At 49.0% G+C, this 14,243-nt stretch overlaps 1 protein-coding gene across 19 annotated transcripts in view; it reads right to left on the reverse strand.

Annotated features, from left to right (window-relative positions):
• The window catches only part of LOC105490045 (fer-1 like family member 5), a 66,032-nt gene that overhangs the window by 26,009 nt on the left and 25,780 nt on the right, over nucleotides 1–14,243 (reverse strand). For 18 of the 19 annotated variants that reach the window (XM_071077324.1, XM_071077325.1, XM_071077321.1 and 15 more), the window contains 5 exons: nucleotides 12,819–12,862; nucleotides 12,647–12,729; nucleotides 12,478–12,572; nucleotides 11,312–11,440; nucleotides 7,967–8,144 (listed from right to left, as the gene is read on the reverse strand). In XM_071077324.1, the coding sequence (XP_070933425.1) occupies nucleotides 7,967–8,144; nucleotides 11,312–11,440; nucleotides 12,478–12,572; nucleotides 12,647–12,729; nucleotides 12,819–12,862 (529 nt within the window). The remainder of the gene's footprint in view (nucleotides 1–7,966; nucleotides 8,145–11,311; nucleotides 11,441–12,477; nucleotides 12,573–12,646; nucleotides 12,730–12,818; nucleotides 12,863–14,243) is intronic. The other variant, XM_071077330.1, reaches the window with a different exon arrangement.

Raw genomic sequence — 14,243 nt, forward strand, 5'->3', positions numbered from 1 at the left:
AGATGCTGAGTAATTTAAATAGAATGGTCACCTAAGGACTTTCTACGAACATCTAGAAGAAATCAGCTAGAATGTAGCCCAGAGAGAGGACAAGATGAAAAATATGGAAGAGGCCGGGCACGGTGGCTCAAGCCTGTAATCCCAGCACTTTGGGAGGCCGAGACGGGCGGATCACGAGGTCAGGAGATCGAGACCATCCTGGCCTACACGGTGAAACCCCGTCTCTACTAAAAAATACAAAAAACTAGCCGGGCGAGGAGTCGGGCGCCTGTAGTCCCAGCTACTTGGGAGGCTGAGGCAGGAGAATGGCGTCAACTCGGGAGGTGGAGCTTGCAGTGAGCTGAGATCCGGCCACTGCACTCCAGCCTGGGTGACAGAGTGAGACTCCGTCTCAAAAAAAAAAAAAAGAAAAATATGGAAGAGATTTAAAAATATGAAGGACAGAAGGAGAAGGTCCACAGAGGACAGAGTGAGTTCCGGAAGGAGATATAGTGGGGAAGAGGTAATTTTCAAAGGAAAAATATAATTTTCCAGGATTTTTGGAAAACATCAGTTTCAGACCCTGGCCTTTGTGTGAATGACAAGAATGATAAATAAGCAGGGACGCGTGCCTGGGGCTCTCGGTGTGAGGATACACAACAGCAGTTTTCCTCTCCGACTCTTGGAGAACTTACAAAAGCAACAAGGAGAAGGAAAATAACTCAATTTTCAGCAAAACAAGGAGACAGATATAATCTGCAGACTCAAAATACACGTGAGGACTGCCAAAAGCAACTGTGACCGCCACCGAAGCCAAGGCGTGAAGAGCAGCAGCAGCAGCTGCCTGGCGGACACGACTAGCAGGACAGACAGCGGGAAGCGCTCTGAGTAGGGGCAGATTGCAGAAAGTGCCAGCAAAAACACACTGCCTGAAGGAGCTCAGGACACACATGAGGCAATGTGAGCCCGCGAACCTCAGAAAACAAGTAGCAGAGAAAACAAAAACAGAGACGGGAAGGTAGCTTAAGTAGTCCACGGGAGATTAGACGCTGCGGACACTTCAGTGAGAGGCATGGAAACAAGGATAGAAATGAGACAAGTGACCGAAATGAAATGGAAAGAATAGGTCAAAAAAGAATCAGGGAGAAAATGACAGATATAGATAAAACCGAAGAGGATCACTAAACCCATAAATGGAGCCTCTGATGTAGAAAATTAAATAATAGAACAGAGTAAGTATTTTAACATGTAACCTAAGAAAACACATGAGGAAGGCCGGGCGCGGTAGCTCACGCCTGTAATCCCAGCACGTCGGGAGGCCAAGGTGGGTGGACTGCTTGAGCCCAGGAGTTTTGACACCGGCCTGGGCAACATGGTGAAACCCTGTCTCTATGAAAAATACAAAAATTAGTCAGGCATGGTGGCACATGCCTGTAGTCCCAACTACTTGGTGGGACTGAGGCAAGAGAATTACTTGAACCCTGGGGGTGGAGGCTGCAGTGAGCCGGGATTGCCCCACTGCACTCCAGTCTGGGTGACAGAGCGAGACTTGGTCTCAAAAAAATAAATAAATAAATAATAAAAATTAGAAAAAAAAGAAAAGATGCTCAGTGTCATTACATGAAATGCAGATTAAAACAATGATGAAGGCCGGGAGTGGTGGCTCATGTCTGTAATCCCAGCACTTTGGGAGGCCGAGATGGGCGGATCACGAGGTCAGGAGATCAAGACTATCCCAGCTAACACAGTGAAACCCCGTCTCTACTAAAAATATAAAAAATTAGCCAGGTAGGCCGGGCGCGGTGGCTCAAGCCTGTAATCCCAGCACTTTGGGAGGCCGAGACGGGCGGATCATGAGGTCAGGAGATCGAGACCATCCTGGCTAACACGGTGAAACCCCGTCTCTACTAAAAAATACAAAAAACTAGCTGGGCGAGGTGGCGGGCGCCTGTAGTCCCAGCTACTCAGGAGGCTGAGGCAGGAGAATGGTCTAAACCCGGGAGGCGGAGCTTGCAGTGAGCTGAGATCCGGCCACTGCACTTCAGCCTGGGCGACAGAGCAAGACTCTGTCTCAAAAAAAAAAAAAAAAAAAAAATTAGCCAGGCATGGTGGCGGGCGCCTGTAGTCCCAGCTACTCCGGAGGCTGAGGCAGGGGAATGGCAGGAACCCAGGAGGCGGAGCTTGCAGTGAGCTGAGATCAAGCCATTGCACTCCAGCCTGGGTGACAGAGCGAGACTCCGTCTCAAAAAAAAAAAAAAAAAAACCAACGATGAGGTACCACTGCGTGCCTACTATAATAAATAAAGACAGATAATAACAAACATTGATGAGGATGAGAAACTGAAATCATCTTACATTGCTGGGAGAATATAAAATGATGTGGCCGCTTTAGAAAAGCTTGGCAGTTTCTTAAAAAGCCATTCCACTTAAAGACTTGTATACGAATGTTCACAGCGGCTTTATTCTTTTTTTTTTTTTTTTTTTTTTGAGATGGAGTTTCGCTCTTGTTGCCCAGGCTGGAGTGCAATGGTGCGATCTCAGCTCACCATAACCTCCGCCTTCTGGGTTCAAGTGATTCTCCTGCCTCAGCCTCCTGAGTAGCTGGGATTACAGGCATGCGACACCACGTCCGGCTAATTTTGTATTTTTAGTAGAGACAGGGTTTCACCAAGTTGCTCAGGCTGGTCTCGAACTCCCGACCTCAGGTGATCCACCCGCCTCGGCCTCCCAAAGTGCTGGGATTACAGGAGTGAGCCACCAGGCTCGGCCAGCTTTATTCTTAATAGCTAAGAAGGGGGAGCAATGTCCATCAACTGATGAATGGATTAACAAATGATGGATGGTACACCCATATGATGGAATACTATTTGGCAATGAAAAGGGAATGGAGTACTGATACATGCTACGTCATGGATAAACCTGGAAAACATTAAGCCAAGTGAAGGAAGCCAGATGCAAAAGATGACATATGGTATAATTTCATTTATATGAAATATCCAGGAAAAGTAAATATGCAGAGACAAAAGTACATTAGTAGTTGTGTTGACCTGGGGGTGGGAACAGGAGAGTGGCTACAAAACAAGAGAATTCTGTGGTTTGTAAATTACATCACTAAATAAATTACTAACAAAATCAGATTTTACTCATACACATAGATGCAAAATCCTCAACAAAATATTAGCAAACTAATTCCAGAATGCATAACAAAGATAGGACGGGCATGGTGGCTCACGCCTGTAATCCCAGCAGTTTAGGAAGCTGAGGGGAGTGGACTACCTGAGGTCAGGAGTTCGAGACCAGCCTGGCCAACACGGCAAAACCCCATCTCTACTAAAAATACAAAAATTAGCCAGGCATGGTGGCACACTCCTGTAATCCCAGCTACTCGGGAGGCTGAGGCAGGAGAATCACTTGAACCCGGGAATCCAGGAGGCAGACCACTGCACTCCAACCTCGGTGACAGAGTGAGACTCCGTCCCAAAAATATATATATATTTTTTTTGGAGACGGAGTCTTGCTCTGTTGCCCAGGCTGGAGTGCAGTGGCCGGAACTCAGCTCACTGCAAGCTCCGCCTCCCTGGTTTACGCCATTCTCCTGCCTCAGCCTCCCGTGTAGCTGGGACTACAGGCGCCCGCCACCTCGCCTGGCAATTTTTTTTGTATTTTTTAGTAGAGACGGGGTTTCACCGTGTTAGCCAGGATGGTCTTGATCTCCTGACCTCGTGATCCGCCCATCTCGGCCTCCCAAAGTGCTGGGATTACAGGCTTGAGCCACCGCGCCCGGCCAGTCCCAAAAATATTTTTAAAAAGGTATAACAAAGGTAATGTAAGCTGTCAATGCAATTATACTGTAATTAATTGCATGGTATATTACATATAATAAAACAATTATTTCTGGGAGGTGGCATATTATTAACTCAAAGTAGACTATGACGAGTCAAGGGTCAATATTGTAATTCCCTAAGCAACCACTAAAAATAATCCAAAGATACATATTGTCAATAGATAGAATATAATACTAAAAACCAAACAAAAAATACCTGATGAAAACAAAAGAACACAGGAAATTCCAGTGGCCTTTTTTGGAGAAATTGTCGAGCTTATGCTAAAATAGGAAAATGGGAAGGAACTCATTTTCAACCAAAGTCCAACCCAAAGACTTGTACAATAGCCAAAATTATTTTGTAAAGGAACAACTAGGCTGGGTGCAGTGGCTCACGCCTGTAATCTCAGCACTTTGGGAGGCTGAGGTGGGCGGATCACCTTAGTTCGGGAGTTTGAGACGAGCCTGACCAACATGGAGAAACCCTATCTCTACTAAAAATGCAAAATTAGTCAGGCGTGGTGGCGCATGCCTGTAATCCCAGCTACTTGGGAGGCTAAGGCAGGAGAATCGCTTGAACCCAGGAGACGGAGGTTGTGGTGGATAAGGATAGGCAGATAGATCAATATGGTTAACTGATTTTCAACAAAGGTGGCAAAGTAATTCAATGTGGGACTGAATAGTCTTTCAGGCAAATGGTGCTGAACTGGTTATCTGTGTACAGAAAAAGAACGTGTATATCTGTATAGAGAAAAATAATCTCAATTCCTCCCTCATACCATACGCAAAAATTAAGTCAAATTGAATCATAAACCCAAACACAAAAAGATAAAATGATAAAGCTTGTAGAATGAAACAGAGGAGACAATTTTCATGATCTTGAGATAGATATTTCTTAGACCACATAATGTACTAACTACAAAATTAAAGATAATCAATAGGGCTGGGCGCAGTGGCTCACACCTGTAATACCAGCACTTTGGGAGGCCCAGGCGGGTGGACTACTTGAGCTCGGGAGTTTGAGACCAGCCTGGGCAACGTGGTGAAATTCCATCTCTGCAAAAAATTAGCTGGGTGTGGTGGTGCTAGCCTGGGCCACATGGTGAGACCCTGTCTCCATAAACAATTTTAAAAATAGGCCGGGCACAGTGTCTCACGCTAGTGTAATCCTAGCACTTTGGGAGGCCAAGACAGACAGATCACTTGAGGTCAGGAGTTCAAGGCCAGCCTGGCCAACATGGCAAAACCCCACCTCTACCAAAAATACAAAAATTAGCCGGGCGTGGTGGTGGGCGCCTATAGTCCCAGCTACTTGGGAGGCTGAGGCAGGAGAATCGCTTGAACCTGGGAGGTGGAGGTTGCAGTGAGCTGAGATTGCAACATTGCACTCCCACCTGAGCGACAGAACAAGACTCCATCTCAAAAAAAAAAAATTAATTAATTTTTTTAAAAAGGCTAGGCAATATATCAAGTACTGGTGAGAACATAGAGTAATAGGAATTCTCATACCAAGCTGAAGAGAGTGTAATTTGGTATAATCACTTTTGCTCCACTCCTAGGTATATAATTTAGAGGAAGTCTTGCACTTGTCACCAGGAGACATGCACAAGAATGTTTACAACAAAATTATTATAATAGCAAAAAAGATACAACCTAAATGCCTACATATACCACATACTTTGTGGAATATACCACATACACAGTGGAATTTATGCAGAAGTGAAAATGAACTGCAGTACACATACCCACATACAAAGTTTAACGTTGAGCAGAAGATGCAAGACAGATGAATACGGACCGAAAGAGCACCACCACGCCCAGCCCATTTATGTAAAATATAAAAACTGTATCATGTTCAGGATTTCATTCATAGGTGAAGAATTAAAAAGAAAAGCAAGAAGGTGATTAATACAAGAGTCAGGGTCATGGTTACTTCTTGGGTGAAGGGATCTGGGAAGAGCAAACGGACCCTTTCTAAGATGCTGATAGTTTTCTATATTTTAAGCAGAGTGGAGAGTTCATGGGTACTCATTTTATTATCATTATTTTTTATTTTTTGGTTAAACAGGGTCTCACTCTGTCACCCAGGCTGGAGTGCATTGGTGCGATCTCTGCTCACTGCAACCTCTGCCTCCCAGGCGCAGGTGATCCTCCCACCTCACCCTCCCTCATTTTATTCTTCTTCTTTAAACTACACATACACATTCATTTGCTTTTTGTATATATATTTCATAAAACAAAAACCAAGTAGATCACGCTAAGTGAAAGAAGCCATTCACAAAAAACCACATATTATATGTTCCATATGTGACATGTCTGGGATAGGAACATCTACAATCACAGAAAGTAGATGGCTGGGCGCAGTGGCTCATGCCTGTAATCCCAGCACTTTGGGAGGCTGAGGCAGGTGGATACTTGAGGTCAGGAGATCGAGACCATTCTGGCTAACACAGTGAAATCCCACCTCTACTAAAAATACAAAAGATTAGGCCGGGCGCGGTGGCTCAAGCCTGTAATCCCAGCACTTTGGGAGGCCGAGATGGGCGGATCACGAGGTCAGGAGATGGAGACCATCCTGGCTAACCCAGTGAAACCCCGTCTCTACTAAAAAATACAAAAAACTAGCCGGGTGAGGTGGCGGGCACCTGTAGTCCCAGCTACTAGGGAGGCTGAGGCAGGAGAATGGCGTAAACTCGGGAGGCAGAGCTTGCAGTGAGCTGAGATCCGGCCACTGCACTCCAGCCTGGGCGACAGAGCGAGACTCCGTCTCAAAAAAAAAAAAAAAAAAAAAAGATTAGCCAGGCGTGGTGGCACGTGCCTGGGAGGCGGAGGTTGCAGTGAGCCAAGATTGCGCCACTGCACTCCAGCCTGGGCAACAGAGAGAGACTCTGTCTCAAAAAAAAAAAAAAGAAAAGAAAAGAAAAAGAAAGTGGATTAGTGGGCCGGGCGCGGTGGCTCAAGCCTGTAATCCCAGCACTTTGGGAGGCCGAGACAGGCGGATCATGTGGTCAGGAGATCGAGACCATCCTGGCTAACACGGTGAAACCCCATCTCTACTAAAAAATACAAAAAACTAGCCGGGCAAGGTGGCGGGCGCCTGTAGTCCCAGCTACTTGGGAGGCTGAGGCAGGAGAATGGCGTAAACCCGGGAGGCGGAGCTTGCAGTGAGCCGAGATCGTGCCACTGCACTCCAGCCTGGGTGACAGAGCGAGACTCCGTCTCAAAAAAAAAAAAAAAAAAAAAAGAAAGTGGATTAGTGGTTGCCTAGGACTAGGGAGGTGGGAGATAAATGGGGGGTGACTGCCAACGGCCATAGGGTTCCTTTTCCGGATAAGGAAATGTTCTAAAATTGATTGTGGTGATGGTTGTACGACTCTGCGAATATACTAAAAAACTATTGTACAAACTTAAATGGGCGAATTGTATGGCTTGTATATTATATCTCAATAAAACTTTTTTAAAAAGAGAGGTAGGGAAGTGGGATGCCCAGAAAGGCTCAGAATGGGTGATGAGACGGTAAAGCTGAAAAAGATGAAAGTGAGACAGGAGTGCTCTGCAGCAGTGGTTCTCAAACTGGGGCATGCACCCCAGTCACCTGGAGGGCTTGATAAAACACAGGCTGGGGTCCTTCCCCAGGTTACTGGATTCTCTAGGTCTAGCGTGGGGTCGAGAACCTGCATTGCTAACAAGCTCCCAGGTGATGTTGATGCTGCTGGCCTAGGGTTTGCTCTCTGAGAACCGCTGCTCTGTAGTGCCCATATAGGTGTGCAATAAGTATGTACTGGAGGAGTGAATGAATGGCTGCAGGGGTAGTTGGTTGGATGTTGGGGTAAGTGGGTAGGTGAGAGTTGAGTGGTTGAATGGATGGATAAAAAAATAGACGGATGCATGAACTGGTGGGTGGAGGATGGATGGATGGGAGGTGGTTCAGAGTAGTAGGGGAAAGCAGTGTAGAGAAGGACTTCATGTCAAGACCTAGTTTCAACTCTTGGGTTCACCACCTGCTAGCTATACGGTTAGGCAAATGACTACATTTTTTCATGTGTGAAATATAGGTAAATAATGCCTATGAATCTTCCATGAGCTAATACCCCTGAGAGAGCCCAGCACAGGGTCTGGCATGCAGTGGCTGCTCTCTACTCTTTGCCAGAATCTGACAATTACCATCATATATCACTGGGCTGTACTGTGTGCTTGAGACTAGAGGCTTGTAATTCAGGTCCATCTTGTTCCCATAGTGACCGATGCTGACCTCGAAATGGATCAGGTCTTCAAAGTTGGGCATCATGGTGCAGGAGAGGAAGATGACGCACAGCCCATACTTTTGGCGGTTCTGGTGCTTCTAAAACAATAACCGCCCCACCCCCCATCCCCAGTACATAAGCCAGGGGTTAGACTGATGGGCAGGGAAGCAAGGATGAGGTTCTCTCTCTCTTTCAAAGCCATCTTCCCTTCTCTCCCTCTCAAAGGCCTTCAGAGGCTCCCTCACACCCGGCTGATGCAGGGCAGTTCCTCCAGGACTTCCATCACCTGGCCCCTCCACCCAGCCAGCCCTGGTTCCCTCCCTTCCTGAAATCAGGGGGCTGGGAAGGGGGTGGTCTCCTCCCTTGTCAGGGTAGGCTCTGGGTTGGACCACCTCATCCCCATTCCAAGTAGAGATGCTGCTTCTTTTTTGACTAAACCCTTTCCCTCAGAAGACACAATGTGGATAGGGGTGTAGAGCTGAGATTTTACACACAACCACACCCACCCACCCCCGCCCATACACACACATACATGCATACTACCAGAAAGGTTGAACCTTCCCACTGCCTGCTCCAGCTGCCCACTATCCCCCCAACCTCGGCTGTTCTCACCAGGTGCCTGCTTGGGCCTCCTGTCCGTCATATTAGTCCCTCTTGCTTCTGTTGCCAACCTCTGCCCCATTCTTGCATCCCCCAGTCTGTTCACTAGCTCAGGTCTCCCCTATTTAAAAAAAATAACTTTCCTTCTCCCATCTGAACCCCATTTAGCTATCACCTGTTCTCATTTCCTTTCACGTTAAAAAAAAATTTACTTTGAGGCCAGGCGCAGTGGCTCACACCTGTAATCCCAGCACTTTGGGAGGCTGAGGCGGGCGGATCACGAGGTCAGGAGATTGAGACCATCCTGGCCAACATGGTGAAACCCCGTCTCTACTAAAAATACAAAATTAGCTGGGCGTGGTGGCGCATGCCTGTAATCCCAGCTACTCGGGAGGCTGAGACAGGAGAATCGCTTGAACCCAGGAGGCGGAGGTTGCGGTGAGCTGAGATTGTGCCACTGCACTCCAGCCTGGGCAACAAGAGCCAAACTCTGTCTCAAAAAAAAAAAAAAAAAAAGCTTTTATTTTATTTTAGTTTTTTTTTTTTTTGAGACGGAGTCTTGCTCTGTCACCCAGGCTGGAGTGCAGTGGCCGGATCTCAGCCCACTGCAAGCTCCTCCTCTCGGGTTCACGCCATTCTCCTGCCTCAGCCTCCCCAGTAGCTGGGACTACAGGCACCTGCCACTTCGCCCGGCTAGTTTTTTGTATTTTTTAGTAGAGACGGGGTTTCACCGTGTTAGCCAGGATGGTCTCGATCTCCTGACCTCATGATCCGCCCGTCTCGGCCTCCCAAAGTGCTGGGATTACAGGCTTGAGCCACCGCGCCCGGCCTATTTTAGTTTTTTTGAGACGGAGTCTCACTCTGTCGCCCAGGCTGGAGTGCAGTGGCTGGATCTCAGCTCACTACAAGCTCCGCCTCCCGGGTTTATGCCATTCTCCTGCCTCAGCCTCCCGAGTAGCTGGGACTACAGGCGCCCACCACCATGCCTGGCTAACTTTTTTTTTTTTTTGTATTTTTTTAGTAGAGATGGGGTTTCACCGTGTTAGCCAGGATGGTCTCGATCTCCTGACCTCGTGATCCTCCCGTCTCGGCCTCCCAAAGTGCTGGGATTATAGGCGTGAGCCACCGTGCCTGGCCAAACTTTTATTTTCTAGAGATGTGGTTTCACTATGTTGCCCAGGCTGGTCTCAAACTCCTGGGGCTCAAGTGATCCTCCTATCTCAGACTCCCACACTTGGCTTTTAATCAGGTTTCTTAGAAGGTTTGTCTCTGTGCACTGGCTCCTACCTCTCCCTCCCACCTATGGCAGCCCAGCTTCTCTCCTAGCCAATCTCCAAGGCTACTGACCTCTTCCTAATAACCAGCATATGTCTCTCCGTCCTCGCCCTTTCTCTCTGCCACATTTGAGATTGCTTGTCACTCCTTTCTGCAAATCTCCACTCCTGAGTCCACCTCTGCAGGTTCCTCTCCAACCTCTTCTACAAACCCCTTCTCTTCTTTCACCTGCCTCTAAAGACTGCGGCATCCTCGAAACTTCCTTCTCCTTTCATTCCACCTACTCTCCTCAGGCAGTTTCTTCCACAACCACAGGTTCAAACCTTGGTGTGTTGATGTCACATCCCTGTGTCTAGCAGGCTCCAGAGCTGGTCTATGTTGATGTCTCACACTACATGTCAGAGATGGGGTTAACCATTTCCCTCATATCTTCTCCTTCTTTAGAGAGCCCACCTTGATGCATCGCACCCCTGACCACCTCATCACCCATGGCAGAAAAATGGGCCTCAGCAAGGGGAGTCAGCCTCACTTATTACGTTCTGTTGGTCACTGGCTCTGGACATTCTGTTTCCAAAGGGTCTCTGAAACCTACCCACCTCCTCTCCAGCTCTCTGCCAATGAGGCTGTATTCCTGCTTCTCTTGACTGTGTGACCCCAACTTACTCTCCACCAGTCTATTGTTACTGCTCCTCCTGCCCCTTCCTGCCTCAGTAAGTAGCCCTCCACTGTCTTCAGGAAGAAACTCAAATCCCTTAGATTGTTTTACAAAGCCCTGAGAAACTAGGTCACGAATTAACACCATTTCTCCTTAACCATATCAGAGATTTTTTTTTTTTTTTTGGAGATGGAGTCTCGCTCTGTCACCCAGGCTGGAGTGCAGTGGCATGATCCTGGCTCACTGTAACCTCCACCTCCTGGGTTCAAGCAATCCTCCTGCCTCAGCCTCCCAAGTAGCTGGGACTACAGGCATGCACCACCATGCTCAGCTAATTTTTTTTTTTTTTTTTTTTTTTTGTATTTTTAGTAAAGACAGGGTTTCACCATGTTGCCCAGGCTGGTCTCAAACTCCTGGGCTCAAGTGATCCTCTCTCCTGGGTCTCCCAAAGTGCTGGGATTACAGGTGTGAGCCACAGCGCCTGGCCCAGATTAGGCATTTCTTAAACTGAAACCTTATTTTTTCCATCAGGGTCCCCCAACCACCGGGATTTGCTGCAGCAGGAAGCCACTAGCAGGGGTTTAGTAAATAATCAGGCTGATTGGTTAAGCATCCTTACACACTCAACAGCCAGTGGCCAGGGCCTCTTTGCACGGTCAGAAACTGGGATCCACAGTAGATCTGGGGCAGACAGAGCTCGTGTTTTTCCCTGGGTTACCTGTTTCCCGCAGTTACCTCTATCCTGGTCACTTCATGGGAGAGATCTTTTATCGTGGAGTCTTGACAGGACTTGATTTGGGTGACTAACTCCAGGAAGACTCGGCCTCGATAAGCTAAACCATCCCTAACAGAGTCGGGAATACGCTAGGGCAAGCGAGAGAAAAACGGAGAAAAAGGGTGAGAGAAAAAGAACAGGCCAATCTCCTTTGAAACCCCTGAGGCAAAGACAAGGTTGTCCAGTCACTGCCTGCCCGGGACTTACTCCAACCACAATCCCAGAGAATTCCAGACACCTCCATGCCAGGAAACCTCTGGGCACTGAGCCCTCTTCTGCACCCTGGGAACCTGCCTGCCCCATGGAGGCCCGTGTTCCCACAATGCTTCAGGCTGGGTGGGAACTGTGTTCCCACAATGCTTCAGGCTGGGTGGGAACTGTGTTCCCACAATGCTTCAGGCTGGGTGGGAACTGCCATCACTCAGTCTGTGCTCCCTGCCGGGCCAATCAGAGCCCGCCCCGCCTCCTTGGCCACAGGGATCCGAGGGGAGCACACAAGCCCTAAGGAGGCCAATTAGAACGCCTCCCCGGCCTTCCCCGCTGGAGGCGGTGTGGTGAGGTTTCCAGCCCGGAGGCCTGACTGCGGGAGGAGGGAATGAGGCGGGGTGGGGTGGGGAAAGGAGAGGGAGGGCCTCCCAGTGGCCTTGAGGGCCAGTGCCTGTGGTTCTTCCTCAGCATCCTTCCCTGCCTCGTTCCTTCCCAGGGCCTCTTTGCACTGTCAGAAACTGGGATCCACAGTAGATCCGGGCAGACAGGAGTCTTGTTTTTCCCTGGGTTTAAGACAGTGTGAGTTGGGTTTCTGGCATTTACCGCCATTCCTGAATAACCTCGTGCTTCCTCACACTTGCCTATGCTGTGTCCTCTGTCCTGTGCGCCCTTCCCGCCTGCTGAAAATCCTACCATGGTTTCCTCTCAAAGCCCCTTCCTCAGGGAAAGCCCAGAGCTTCCGCCTGCTTCTTTCTGGTGCCCCCACGCCTGTCCCACATGCATGTGGCTGCTCATGGACAGGCTTCACGTCCTCTCCAAGACCCCGAGGGACAGAAACCAGGGCACGTCCCAGGCCCTAGTGCTTTACTGGGGGCAGCTCTACCTCCGCTGTCCCCTAGAGCTGATGTGACAAGCTTACAGCGCCTTCTTCCTGGATCCTGAAAGGGGCCTTTTTACCCCCGTGCAGAGTCAGGAAGCTGGGGCCAAAGCAGGGCAGGAAGCCAGAGTACACTCCTGGAAGGAGAGAGAGTGAGAAGGGTCGGGCGCAGGACGAGGGGTGTGGGACGTGCGCTCGAGACTTTGCTTGCCTTCGATCTCTTCTCCGGTGGACGAGATCTGGTTGAGGGACAGACTGGCAGTCCCAATCTCATCCGAGCAGTCCTTCCTGTGGCTGGAGAGAAACACTCCTCACGCTGAGCCCCTGGCCCAGCTCTCATTTCCTCCTTCCCTGTGTGCTTCACCCTCCACCAGGTTGCTCACCAGTCCAAGACTCTGAACTTGATGTAGCTGGAGAGGCAGGGTAGCTGTCGGGGGAAGGACAGAGGAGTGGTGGGTACACATTCGGATGGTCTGGTCCTCGTGGAGATTTTAACAACAGGTAAGGACTCGCGGGTCTGGGACCAACTCCTGGCTCAGTTACCAGCGAGCCACTTAATCATAGAAAAGCTGGATTTCCAACCAGGCTGATGGAGCTTTGGCTTTAGGGCCTCTTATTTGTTTTCTGGGGGTTTGTTTTGTTTTGAGACAGGGTCCTCCTCTGTCACCCAGACTGGAGTGCAGTGGCATGATCATAGCTCACTGCAGCCTACACCTCTCAGGCTCAAGCATCCTCCCGCCTCAGCCTCCTGAGTAGCTGGAACTACAGGCACCTGCCGCCAAACTTGGGTAATTAAAAACTTTTTTTTTTTTTCTTGTAGAGACAGGTGCCTTACTATGTTGCCCAAGCTGGTCTCGAACTCCTGGGCAAAAGCAATCCTCCTGTGTCAGGCTCTCAAAATGTTGGGATTATAGGTGTGAGCCACCTCGCCCAGCTGGGCCTCCCATTTGAATGGGCCCCTTGCAGGGTCCTGGGAGGGGCCTGGAACTTGTCATATGATCGTTTTGTATTTATGTTTTTAAAATGGCCCTCTGGCCAGGCATGGTGGCTCACACCTGTAATTCCAGCACTTTAGGGGGCTGAAGTGGGCAGATCACTTGAGCAGCCTGGGCAACATGATGAAATCCTCTCCCTACAAAAAATACAAAAATTAGCTGGGTGTGGTGGCACTCACCTAGAGTCCCAGCTACTCAGGAGGCTGAGGTGGGAGGATTGCTTGAGCCCATGAGGTTGGGGCTACAGTGAACCATGATTGTGCCACCGTACTCCAACCTGGGTGACCGAACGAGACCTTGTTTCAAAAAAGAAAAAAAAAAATGTCCCCTAATTGCATAAGCTTCAGGCCCTCCGACCCCTGAGTCTGCCCTGACTGTGGGCTGGTAGATATTACTGTCCTCACACAGCCCCTTTCAGTATGAATGCACATTCACCAAACCATCTCATGGAGAGGCCGTGGGCCCGGAATGTCTTCATCATGTCTAGCCATCAACTTTTTAAACAGTGGTATATCTGTCTCCTCAAAGAATAAATAAGCCAGGCACGGTGGCGCAAGCCTGTAATCCCAACACTTTGGGAGGCCAGGGTGGGCAGATCACCTGAGATCAGGAGTTCGAGACCAGCCTGGTCAACATGGAGAAATCCCATCTCTACTAAAAATACAAAATTAGCTGGGCATGGTGATGCATGCCTGTAATCTCAGCTAGTCGGGAGGCTGAGGCAGAAGAATCGCTTGAACCCAGGAGGCGGAGGTTGCAGTGAGCCGAGATCACGCCATTGCACTCCAGCCTGGGCGGCAAGAGCGAAACTCC

The sequence above is a fragment of the Macaca nemestrina genome, chromosome 13, assembly GCF_043159975.1.
Source record: "Macaca nemestrina isolate mMacNem1 chromosome 13, mMacNem.hap1, whole genome shotgun sequence".
NCBI classification, from domain to species: domain Eukaryota; kingdom Metazoa; phylum Chordata; class Mammalia; order Primates; family Cercopithecidae; genus Macaca; species Macaca nemestrina.